General features: G+C 41.1%; 1 protein-coding gene across 1 annotated transcript; it reads right to left on the bottom strand.

Annotated features, from left to right (window-relative positions):
* Positions 1 to 4,054: 4,054 nt before the first annotated feature.
* On the bottom strand, positions 4,055 to 4,993 carry LOC109565873 (olfactory receptor 1J4-like). The gene has a single exon (XM_019969837.2). The coding sequence runs from the start codon at positions 4,991 to 4,993 to the stop codon at positions 4,055 to 4,057; it is 939 nt and encodes a 312-aa protein (XP_019825396.2).
* Positions 4,994 to 12,678: the final 7,685 nt, after the last annotated feature.

Raw genomic sequence — 12,678 nt, 5'->3', positions numbered from 1 at the left:
AAGAATTCAGCAGTGAACTCAGCAATGCTTCCTCATGTATCACAGTAAGGTCCAGACAGAGCAGTATTAACCTTTGAGAGTCCCACACCACTGATCTCAAATTGTATTAGAGCACACATTCCACTGTTACCATTTATTCCATCCATATAGAACCACAAAGACCCACAAAATCCAGAACAACCTTGATAAAAATGAACTAGGGTCTAACGAACTAAAGGAATAGGAGATAGGTCAGGAGTGGGACAGAAAGAGTGTGGGATGGGAACCAATATTCTTATGGATTATAAAATTTCAGCATGTTTAGATATATTAAAACTCATGAGCTCAAGTTGATGTATATCCAGTTCTAGCTTGACACCAAAGAGTTCTTTCCAGCCTCTCCTTTTCCATGTACATGGCATCTTTCCCCAACTGATGAATTACTCCCTTTTCCAGAATAAGTTTATTTATTTGCTAAAGCTTTGAATATAAGTAATTTCAGAATCTTGAACTCAAACCACTGTTAATGACAAACTAACTTCCCCTCAAACACTTACTTAGTGTTTATATACAAAATTCTGTGTTTGATAATTACTTATTTTATTTTCCAATTTAGTCTGATTTGGGTATTAATTTGAAATATAGTTAAGCTCATTTTTTGGTTTATTCTACTTTGCTCTATTCTCCATTATCTTCTATTTAGTTTTTAGTAGGTAAAAGATAACATAGTCAAATTATACAAATGGATATACTCATCTCCCCATCTTTTTCTATCCCATTCCCACCCACATCCTGTAGGTAAACAGGCTCATTAGTTTCTGATTTATTCTTTGTGTGCTTCTTGCTCAGTGAGAAGTTACATGTATATATTGGGTTGGCCAAGAAATTCATTTGGTTTTTCCACACGATTTAATAGAAAAACACAAACAAATATTTTGGCCAACCCGATATTAGCTTCCCTTCATTTTCACATGAGAAGTAGCATTCTATAGATGCTCTTTTACATTTCTTTTTTCCATTTAATAATATAGCTTGGAAATCCCTCCACATTGATTCATAGGTATCTTTGTCATTACTTTTTCATAGCTGCGAAGTATTCAATTGCACTGATGTTCCACAGAGTTTTCTTTTGAAGCCCTAGAATGGGATAGCAGTGATAAATGTACCAAATGCCATCTAACTGTGTACTTCAAATGGTTAAAATGGTACATTTCATGTTGTGTTATTATACTACAATGGGATTTCCAGGTGGTTCAGTGGTAAAGAATCCGCCTGCAAATAAATGCAGGACTCAGGGGCTGCAGGTTCAATCTGTGGCTCACAAAGATCCCCTGGAGAAGGAAATGGCACCCATTCCAATATTCTTGCCTAGGAAATCCCATGGACGGAGGAGTCTGGAAAGCTACAGTCCATGGAGTTGAAAAGAGTTGGATACAACTGAGTGACTGAGCACACACACACACATTATACTACAATGAAAAAAATTTAAGGGAAAAGTAAGACATAATTTCTACATAATGTAAAGCAGAGAAAAGGAATTGTAAAATAGTAATAATATATGATTAATTGTTCAATAGAGGAGGGAATGAAATAAAATATATGTTTAATTAATCAAAAGGGAGTAAGAGAAGAGACAATAAATAGGAAATCAGATGTCTTAATTAGAAAGCTTGTAGAAATACAGAGACTTCCTTGGCAGTCCAGTGGTTAGGACTCTGCTCCCAATGTGGGGGACATGGGTTTGATCCCTGGTTGGGGAAATAGGATCCTACTTTGACACACGATGCAGCAAAAAAAAAAAAAGAAAGAAAAAGAAAAACATATAGAAATAACAGGCAATATAAATTCAAATACATTCTATCATTTATTATTAGATGTTAATAGATAAATTTTTTCAGTAGTCATGTATGGATGTGATAGTTGAACTGTAAAGAAAGCTGAGCACTGAAGAATTGATATTTTTGAACTGTGGTGTTGGAGAAGACTCTTGAGAGTCCCTTGGATTGCAAGGAGATCCAACCAGTCCATCCTAAAGGAGACCAGTCCTGGGTGTTCATTGGAGGGACTGATGGTGAAGCTGAAACTCCAATACTGTGGCCACCTGATGCGAAGAGCTGACTCATTTGAAAAGACCCTGATGCTGGGAAAGATTGAAGGTGGGAGGAGAAGGGGATGACAGAAGATGAGATGGTTGGATGGCATCACCTACTCGGTAGACATGAATTTGGGTAGACTCTGGGAGTTGGCGATGGACAGGGAAGCCTGGTGTGCTGCAGTCCATGGGGTCACAAAGAGTCAGACACGACAAGCAACTGAACTGAAGAGATAAATTCTCCAGAAATACAATGATTGTCAATCCATGTAAAAAAAGCAAAACTCAACTTTACACTACTAGCAACTAACACTTTACAGATAAAGACATAAAAAAAGAGGCAAAAGAACTAAACAGACATTTCTCCAAAGAAGACATACAGATGGCTAACAAACACATGGAAAAATGCTCAACATCACTCATTATCAGAGAAATGCAAATCAAAACCACTATGAGGTACCATCTCACGTCGGTCAGAATGGCTGCTATCAAGAAGTCTACAAACAATAAATGCTGGAGAGGGTGCAGAGAAATGAGAACCCTCTTACACTGTTGGTGGGAATGCAAACTAGTACAGCCACTATGGAGAACAATGTAGAGATTCCTTAAAAAACTGGAAATAGAACTGTCATATGACCCAGCAATCCCACTGCTGGGCATACACACCAAGGAAACCAGAATTGGAAGAGATAGGTGTACCCCAATGTTCATTGCAACACTGTTTATGATAGCTAGGACATGGAAGCAAACTAGACGTCCATCAGCAGATGAATGGATAAGAAAGCTGTGGTACATATACATGGTGGAATATTACTCAGCTATTAAAAAGAATGCATTTGATTCAGTTCTAATGAGGTGGAGGAAACTAGAGCCTATTATACAGAGTGAAGTAAGTCAGAAAGAAAAACACCAATATAGTACATTAATGCATATATATGGAATTTAGAAAGACGGTAATGATGACCCTATATGCGAGACAGTAAGAGACACAGATACAAAGAACAGAGAAGGTGAGGGTGGGATGATTTGAGAGAGTACCATTGAAACATGTATATTACCATATGTGAATTAGATTGCCAGTCCAGGTTTGATGCATGAGACAGGGCACTCAGGGCTGGTGCACTGGGATGACCCTGAGGAATGGGATGGGAATGGAGGTGGGAGGGGGGTTCAGGATGGGGTCACATGTACACCCATGGCTGATTCATGTGAATGTATGGCAAAAACCACTACAATATTGTAAAGTAATTAGCCTCTATTTAAAATAAATAAATTAATTTTTTTTAAAGTTTCAAGCAAAGTGATGGAAAAAAATACCATGTAAACACTAACCAAAAGAAAGCTGGGAGTGGTTTAGTCATTAAGTCGTATCTGACTCTTGCAACACCATGAACTATAGCCAGCCAGGGTCCTCTGTCCATGGGATTCTCTAGGCAAGAGTAGTGGAGTGGGGTAGTTTTTCCAGTAGTCACATATGGATGTGAGAGTTGGACTGTAAAGAATGAGTGCTGAAGAACTGATATTTTTGAACTGTGGTGTTAAAGAAGACTCTTGAGAGTCCCTTGGACAGCAAGGAGATCAAACCAGTCAATCCTAAAGGAAATCAACCCTAAATATTCACTGGAATGACTGATGCTGAAGCTCCAATAATTTGGCCACCTGATGCAAAGATCCAACTCATTGGAAAAGACTCCGATGCTAGGAAAGATTGAGGAGAAGGGACAACAGAGAATGAGATGGTAGGATGGTAGAACTGACTCAATGGACATGAGTTTGAGCAAACTCTGGGAGATAGTGAAGGACAGGGAAGCCTGGCATGCTGGTCTTCATGGGGTTGCAAAGATTGGACACAACTGAATGACTAAAAAACATGAAAGCAGAATGCATATTCATTTGAAGTTAAGCAGAGTTGCCAACCATATAATAATTTTAGAAGATATGTATCACTGTGCTCAAGACTGCAAACAGAGGATTTAGTTATTCTCATCTGAAGAAGTTACCCCTAAAGACAAATATTTCTAGGGCTTGTTTTATATCTCTGTTTCTGAGGCTATAGATAAAGGGATTCAGCATGGGAGTAACCACTGTATACATGACTGAAGCAATTACGTCTTTGTCATTGGAGTCCCATAATAAGGAGAAAAAGTAAGCACCAGCAAGTGTCCCATAGTACAAAGATACCACAAAGAGGTGGGAGCCACAGGTGGAGAAGGCTTTAAAGAGTCTCTTAATGGAGGGGACCCTCAGGATGATGGTCCCTATATGAACATATGAGCCCAAGATGATACTCAGAGGCAAGATGAACAGCATTCCTCCTTCAGTAAAGATGACCAGCTCATTGATGGAAATGTCTGAGCAGCTCATCTTCAGGAGGGAAGGGAGATCACAGAAGAAGTTGGGGATAGTATTTTCAGCACAGAAAGACAGTTGGACCAAGAGGAGGCTGTGCAACAGGGCATGGATACAACAAAAGAACCCGGACACAGCTACCAGTGAGATACACAGCTCCTGTCTCATGACAGTGGTGTAGTGAAGTGGCTGACATATGGCCACGTACCTGTCATATGCCATCACTGCAAGAAGGAAGTTGTCAAAACAGCCAAAAAGTATGAAAAAATACATCTGGGAAATGCACTCCACATAGGGGATGGATTGTTGTTGAGTATGCATGTTCATCAGCATCTTTGGAACTGTGATAGTGGAAAGGGAAATGTCAGAGAAGGCCAAGTGGCTGAGGAAGAAGTACATGGCAGTGTGCAGGTGAGGGTCCAGCCTGATGAGCAGGATGATGAGCAGGTTTCCCAGCACCGTGGTCAGGTACACACCCAGGAACAAGGCGAAGAACACACCCTGCTGCTCTGGCCTGATGGGGACCCCCAGAAGGAGGAACTCGGACACGCTGCTCTGGTTCTCCTTCCTCATGCTTTGCTCATGTCTCCTGGGGGTGAAGGAGAGGGGGAAATGTCAGAAGCTTTGATATTGTAATTAAGGCTGCCACACTAAGGTCTCTCTGGCTTCCCTGGTGGCTCAGACAATAAAGAGTCTGCCTGCAATGCGAGAGACCTGGGTTCAGTCTCCAGGTTGGAAAGATACCCTAGAAAAGGAAATGGCAATCCACTCCAGTATTCTTGCCTGGGAAATCCCATGGATGGAGGATCCTGGCAAGCTACAGTCCATGGCATTGCAAAGAGTCAGACACAACTGAGTGACTAACACACACACACACACTAAGGTCTCTAACGTACTCATAGAGAAGAAGAATTTTCTCCTAAATTTCTTTTATCACCTAGTACTATTAGAGCAAGTGACAAATCCTCAATGCTCGATAGATTAATTTGGATAGAGACCACAGTACATTCATTCTTTGGTTTTCTTTTTAATTAACCATGTTTCTGGAACTAAGCTTTTGACTAGAAAGTGAAAATTTCTCAGTCGAGTCTGACTCTTTGTGGCCCCATGGACTATACAGTTCATGGAATGCTCCAGGCCAGAATACTGGAGTGGGTAGCTGTTCCCTTCTCCAAGTGATCTTTCCAACCCAGAGATCGAACCCAGGTCTCCCACTTGTCAGGTGGATTCTTTATCAGCTGACTCAAGATATAGGAATAAACAAGGCGCACAGGGCCTCTTCTGTCTGGATACTAACCTTCTAAGGAACATCTGCCAAAGGACTGACTAACGTTATGGATCTGAAGCCAGATTCCTCATGCTGCAATCCTGGCCCCACTGTTTTCTAGCTGTATGACTTGGGATGCTAAATCTCTCTTAGCCTCTTGTTGTGCCTCTGTAACGCTGAGATACCAATATCACACATCACACATTCATAGAGTTAATCAGAGGGTTCTAATTCAATGTGCATTAATTAGTTAATTAATTATCTAAGAGCAGAATCCTGCATAAAACACATATAAAATTTTATTGATTACTTTTATGATAGGATAAGTATCCAAAAACCCAGTATCAAATTCAGGGACTTAATAAAACAATATTATGAGATGATCAGCACAAGGACCAAGAAACTGGGCTAAAATTTGCATCTATCTGAGCTCTCACACTCTTAAGGTGAACTTCTGAGTTTGGATCCTATTAGTGGGATAAATTCCCTAGGGGAACATATCTTTGTTGTTGTTCAGTCACTCAGTCATGTCCGACTCTTTGTGACCCCATGGACTGCAGTACACAAGGCTTCCCTGTCCTTCACTATCTCCCAGAGTTTGCTCAAACTCATATCCACTGAGTTGGTGATGCCATCCAAATATCTCATCCTCTGTCACCCCCTTCACCTCCTGCCCTCAATCTTTTCCAGCATCAGAGTCTTTTCCAATGAGTTGGATCTTTGCATCAGGTGGCCAAAGTATTGGAGCTTCAACATCAGTCCTTCCAGTGAATATTCAGGGTTGATTTCTTTTAGGATTGACTGGTTTGATCTCCTTGCTGTCCAAGGGACTCTCAAGAGTCTTCTTAGGCACCACAGTTTGAAAGTTCAATTCTTTGGCACTCAGGCTTCTTTATGGGTCAACTCTTACATCCATACAAGACTACTGGAAAAATGATAGCTTTGACTATACATACCTTTGTCAGCAAAGTGATGCCTCTCCTTTTAATACATTGTCTAGGTTTGTCATAGCTTTTCTTCCAAGGAGCAAGTGTCTTTTAATTTTGTGGCTTCAGTCACTGTCCACAGTAATTTTGGAGCCCAAGAAAATAAAGTCATCACTGTTTCCATTGTTTCCCCATCTGTTTGCCATGAAGTGATGGGACCAGATGCCATGATCTTTGTTTTTTGAATGTTGAGGTTTAAGCCAGCTTTTTGTCACTCTCCTCTTTCACTTTCATCAAGAGGCTTTTTAGTTCCTTTTTGCTTTCTGCCATTAGGGTGGTGTCATCTGCCTATCTGTGGTTATTGATATTTCTCCTGGCAATCCTGATTCCAGCTTGTGCTTCATCCAGCCTGGCATTTCACATGATGTCCTCTGCATAAAAGTTAAATAAGAAGAGTGACAATATACAGCCTTGACATACTCCTTTCCCAATTTGGAACCAGTCTATTGTTCCATGTCTAGTTCTAACTGTTGCTTCTTGACCTGCATATAGGTTTCTCAGGAGGCAGGTAATATGGTCTGGTATTCCCACCTCTCTTAGAATTTTCCATAGCTTGTTGTGATCCACACAGTCAAAGGCTTAAGTGTAAGCAATGAAGGAGCAGTAGATGTTTTTGTGGAATTCTCTTGCTTTTTCTATGATCCAACGGATGTTGGCAATTTGATCTCTGGTTCCTCTGCCTTTTCTAAATCCAAATGAACATGTACTTGGTTCATGTACTGTTGAAACCTAGTTTGGAGGATTTTGAGCATGACTTTGCAAGCATATGAAATGAGTGCAATTGTGCAGTAGTTTGAATATTACTTGGCATTATCCTTCTTTGGTATTGGAATGAAAACTGGCCTTTTCTAGTGCCTTGACCACTGCTGAGTTTTGCAAATTTGTTCACATATTGAGTGCAGCATTTTAACAGCATCATCTTTTGGATTTGAAATGTTTCAGCCAGAATTCTATCATCCCTGCTAGCTGTGTTCAGAGTAATGCTTCCTAAACCCCACTTGACTTCAACTCCAGGATGTCTGGCTCTAGGTGAGTGATCACACCATCATGGTTATCTGGGTTATTAAGACATTTTTTGTACAGTTCTTCTGTGTATTCTTTCCATCTCTTCTTAGTATCTTCTGTTTCTGTTTGGTCGATACTGTTTCTGTTATTTTTTGAGCCCATCTTTGCCTGAAATGTTCCTTTTATATCATTAATTGTCTTGTTTATCTTCTTGTCAAGAAATAAACCATCCTTCTGTAAGTGTATCTCCAACATTTCTGGTGCTTCATGTTGACTCAGATCTGGATGTTCATAGGTAGGAAGACACCTGAGATCTGGGATCTGAGAGCTAGGAGATACTGAAGGATTGGAAGGGTTTATTAGAATTTAGTTGCCTGATTGATCATTCATGATTCCCCAATATTGATCTTCACACTGGATAATTATTGACATGTAATGAACACTATGTCAGACTAATAAATTTTTGGATAATAGCTTCACTAATTTTTTTCAACAGTCCTAAGAGGTAGGTGTTATTATTCACTGTCAACATACTCAGAAAGAGTAGGAAGCTAGCATGTTCATACAGTAGCTTCTATAGTCACATTCATCTCTTGTGTTTTTTTTTAATTTATTGGAATGTCTATTCCTATGACTCTACTCTTTCTCTGTCTCTCTTTTGTTAGAGAAAATAGTCAGGACCTTAAGATGTGTTATTTCAAGATCTGATGGAGTCTTCTACTCAGATAACTGTCAACACTCATATTCCTGAAGTCCTTTAGCCTGTAAATGGCTTTTATTTGCCTTCAATTTTGTTCAGTCCATCAGTGTTTATTTATATCTGGAAAGCAGAGAAAACTTTCTTGCCTTGAAAATCCTATGAACAGAGGAGCCTGGTAGGCTACAGTCCATGGGGTTGCAAACAGTCGGACATGACTGAGCACAATTGTACACACACACACATACACACATACTCAAACTATTAATAGGTGAATACAGTCAGGATGTGTGTCAGCAAAACTCACAAACAAAATGTACGTGTACAATTCAACTACACACAGAGAACGCTCAAGCATCCTCTACACAGATACTGCAGTCCAAGAGGTTATTCATATCTGAATCATGAGCCATGCAGAAGGTATTACACACAGCACACAAGCAAAGAATGCAAGTCAAGTGAGCACACACTGATAGGAAATTTCCAGCTTCTCTGGAAATCCAGTTACAAAAACACATATAGTTGTACAACACAATGCACACACAAATACATTCAATGTCCCTCATGGTCACAGATGCACACGTTTACACACGACACACATGCATGATTTCTGGGCTCCTCCTGAGCTATAACAGTGATATGAGTTCAGATACCTTCCTCTTCTTTCTGTTACCTGAATCCTCACTTTCTGCCCAAAAGACCCAGCATCCAAAGAAAAAAAGCAAACCTTGGTGGCCTGAGGACCTTTACAGACTCTCATGTCTGTTCAGCAACCTAAAAACAACAGGCAAGAAGGTCTCCTTTGACTCATGAGAAAGAAACCCCAGAGAGAAACAGCCCCCAGTCCCTGACTAGAGAAGCAGTCAACTGGGGCTAATTGCCCAGCTTCCTCCTGGCCCCTCAGGAAGGAGTATACTTGGAGTGCAGTGGGGCTGAGCTATACCTGCAGCCACAGGAGAAATTGTCCCTAAAGTCAGTGGTACCTTGGGCTTCTGGTCAAGACTCAGCTGGGAGGCAGAGGTTCCCCCATTCCCTGTGGCCTCTGCATCGTGCGTTCAGCTTCTCTCTACCAATGTATGGTACACACAGTCCTTATGATCTCAGCAAGCTTCTTTCTGCAGGCTTCCTAACATCTACACAGGCTTATGTTAGAACACAAAGTCCCTTAAAATGTACAGGTCTTCTCACTTTTCTGTGAGGTTCTCTAGGGTAAGGTCTGTGCCTTGTTCAGGAGTAGGGGAACTGAATCTATAACTTTGAAAAAGACTCAGGGCTCTCCCCCTAGTAAGAGAGCATGACTGAGCAAGTTATCAGAGAGCTCGGATTCAGTTTCTTCAAAGTAGAAGTAATAATCATTTCCTTCATGTCAATTTGAAGGATGTGTAAATGAGTTTTATTGAAAGCTTGACAAATGTTAAGGTTTATTGTCAATGTCTTTATCACTGAGTTCATGCATACTAGTCGTTTTAGTCATGTCCAATTATTTGCAACTCTATGGACCATAGCCCACCAGTCTCCTCTGTCCATGGTATTCTCAAGGCAAGAATATTGGAGCAGATTGCATGCCCTCCTGCAGGGGATCTTCCCCACCGAGGGATCCAACCTACATTTCTTAAGTCTTCTGCATTGGCCCGCAGGTTCTTTATCACTAGTGCTACCTGTGAAATCCCTTTTTGTCACTAGGGATCAGCTATGGCTCACAATAGACACCTGGTCATTACTGAATTGGAGATATGAATGGCAACCCAAACCAGTGTTCTTGCCTGGAGAATCCCATGGACAGAGGAGCCTGGCGGACCACAGTCCATGAGGTAGCAATGAGTCCAGGACAAGACTGAGCGCCTGATACACACACACACACATAATCACTGAATGAATTCATCTTTTCATTCATGTGCTTAAATGATCATTAAGGCTCTCATAAAAGTAAACACTAATGTATGCTCTGGAGACATAACAGTGAATAATATCAACAGATATCCCTTTTGTGAAATACACACCCAAGTAGGAGTGGTGCAGAAAAAAAACCAATGCAAAATGAATAGCAGATAAATGGTCAAAAGTGCTGGGGCATGATAAAAATCAGGCAGAGTTAGGGAGAATGAAGAAGTTCAGAAAAGACCTAGTGTTACATGTCTTTTCAGTGTTACAGGGTTATTTTTCACAGAAGCCCAGATATCCCTTCAATCAAGTGACTCCAGATCTGTAAACTCGTTTACACCATCGCACACCTACTAGAATGGCTACAATGGAAATGGCTAAATGGAAAGGACCACTGCTATCAAGTGTCACTGAAGGTATGACAGAATTGTAACTCTCATACACTGCTAATGGGAGTATGAAACAGTTTGAAATTTTCTTTAAAAGCTAAACATAGGAGGAGGAGCCAAGATGGCTGAGGAGTAGGATGGGGAGAACACTTTCCCCCCTACAAATTCATCAAAAGAACATTTAAACGCTGAGTAAATTCCACAAAACAACTTCTGAAGGCCGGCAGAGGACATCAGGCACCCAGAAAAGCAACCCAAGTCTTTGAAAGGAGATAGGAAAAAATATAAAAGACAAAAAAAAAAAAGAGACAAAAGAGGGAGGGACGGAGTTCCGTCCCGGGTAGGGAGTCTTAAAAAGAGAGAAGTTTCCAAACACCAGGAAACCTTCTCACTGCCGAATCTGTGCCGAGCTTTGGAAGCACAAAGGGCAACATAACAGGGAGAAAAAATAAATAAACAATTAAAACCCGCAGATTGTGAGCCCTACGGTAACTCCCCAGGCGGAGAAAGAGCGCAGACACCTGCACACACCATTAGCAAGCAGGGGCTGGGCAGGGAGGCGCGGCGCGGGCTGCATCGCTTAGAGTGAGGACCTGGCCTGAATACCCTGAGCGCTATCTGACCGAAATAATTTGGGCTAGCAAACCAGACTGTGGGATATCTACCATGCGAAAAGCCAGCCCTAACCTAAGACACGGCCAGGCCCCTGCACGGAACAAAGGACTGAACAGAGATAGCTGGCTGCAGACAATCCCCCTCCAGTGACAGGCAGCCAGGACCGGAAGGGGGCAATCGCAGCCCCAGAGCAACACTATCTATAAAACTGTAAGCAGGCTTCTTTGCTAACTAAAACTTCTTGGGGGTCTGGACGGTCAACATCTGCCTGAGAAGGTGCGCCGGTTGTACACCTAGATAACCGAACGGTGGGGAGGCGATAAGTTGCAGCAATCGTGCTCACCAAACACCTCATCACCTGAGCTGCTCGGACCTGGGAAGGGCACAAAGCGCAGGCCCAACCGAGTCTGTGCCTCTGAGGACTACCCAAGTGCCTGAACCTGAGCGGCTTGGACCTGGGAGGTGCAGGCAGCCCAGGACCGGCCACAGATGGTTCCCTGCAGAACAACCTAGAGCCTGAGCAGTGTGGGCAGGGAGGCTACAGGCGCCGTGAGCGGGGGCAGACCCAGTGTGGCTGAGGCACTGTGAGCACACGCCAGTGTTATTTGTTTGCAGCATCCCTCCCTCCCTCCCCACAGCGCAACTGAACAAGTGAGCCCAAAAAGAAAAAAAAAAAAAGTGCCCTCCACCGTCCCCTGTGTGTCAGGGTGGAAATCAGACACTGAAGAGACCAGCAAAAAGAAGAAGCTATAACAGAGGGAACCGCCTTGGAAGCTACAGGCAATAGATTAAAACCCTACCTACTACCCTAGGTAGTAGGTAGTTACTACCGACTACCTAGGAAGGGGCCTATAGATCTTGAGAAATATAAGTCAGACCAAGAAACTAGCCAAAAATGAACTGAATCCACAATACTCACAAAAAAAACAGAGAAAGTCCTAGATATATTTTTACTATTTTTACGATCATTCTTTCTTTCTTTTTTTAAATTAAAAAAAAAATTCTAAGTCCTCTGTTATTCCTTTAATTTTCACTTTTATAACCTATTACTTTGCAAAAAAAAAAAAGACTTTTTTTTTTACAGCAAACTTCATATATATATTTTTTATAATTTTTTGACCTTGTTTTTTTTTTCTTTTTTTCTTCTTTTCTTTAACATTGTATTTTTGAAATTCCAAACTCTACTCTAGATTTTTAATTTTAGCTTTTTGGTATTTGTTATCAATTTTGTACCTGTATTTTCTTTATAATTTTTGCGACTTTGTTTGTTTTTGTTTTTTTCTCTCTTTCTTTTTCTTCTTTTTTTTTTAAATTGTATTTTTGAAATTCCAAACTCTACTCTAGATTCTTAACTTTTGCTTTTTGGTATTAGTTATCAATTTTGTACCTATATTTTCTTTATAATTTTCACAACCTTG

The sequence above is a fragment of the Bos indicus genome, chromosome 11 (assembly GCF_029378745.1).
Source record: "Bos indicus isolate NIAB-ARS_2022 breed Sahiwal x Tharparkar chromosome 11, NIAB-ARS_B.indTharparkar_mat_pri_1.0, whole genome shotgun sequence".
NCBI lineage: Eukaryota > Metazoa > Chordata > Mammalia > Artiodactyla > Bovidae > Bos > Bos indicus.
Note: the sequence above shows the minus strand (reverse complement) of the source record. Positions and strands in the feature narration are given on the sequence as shown.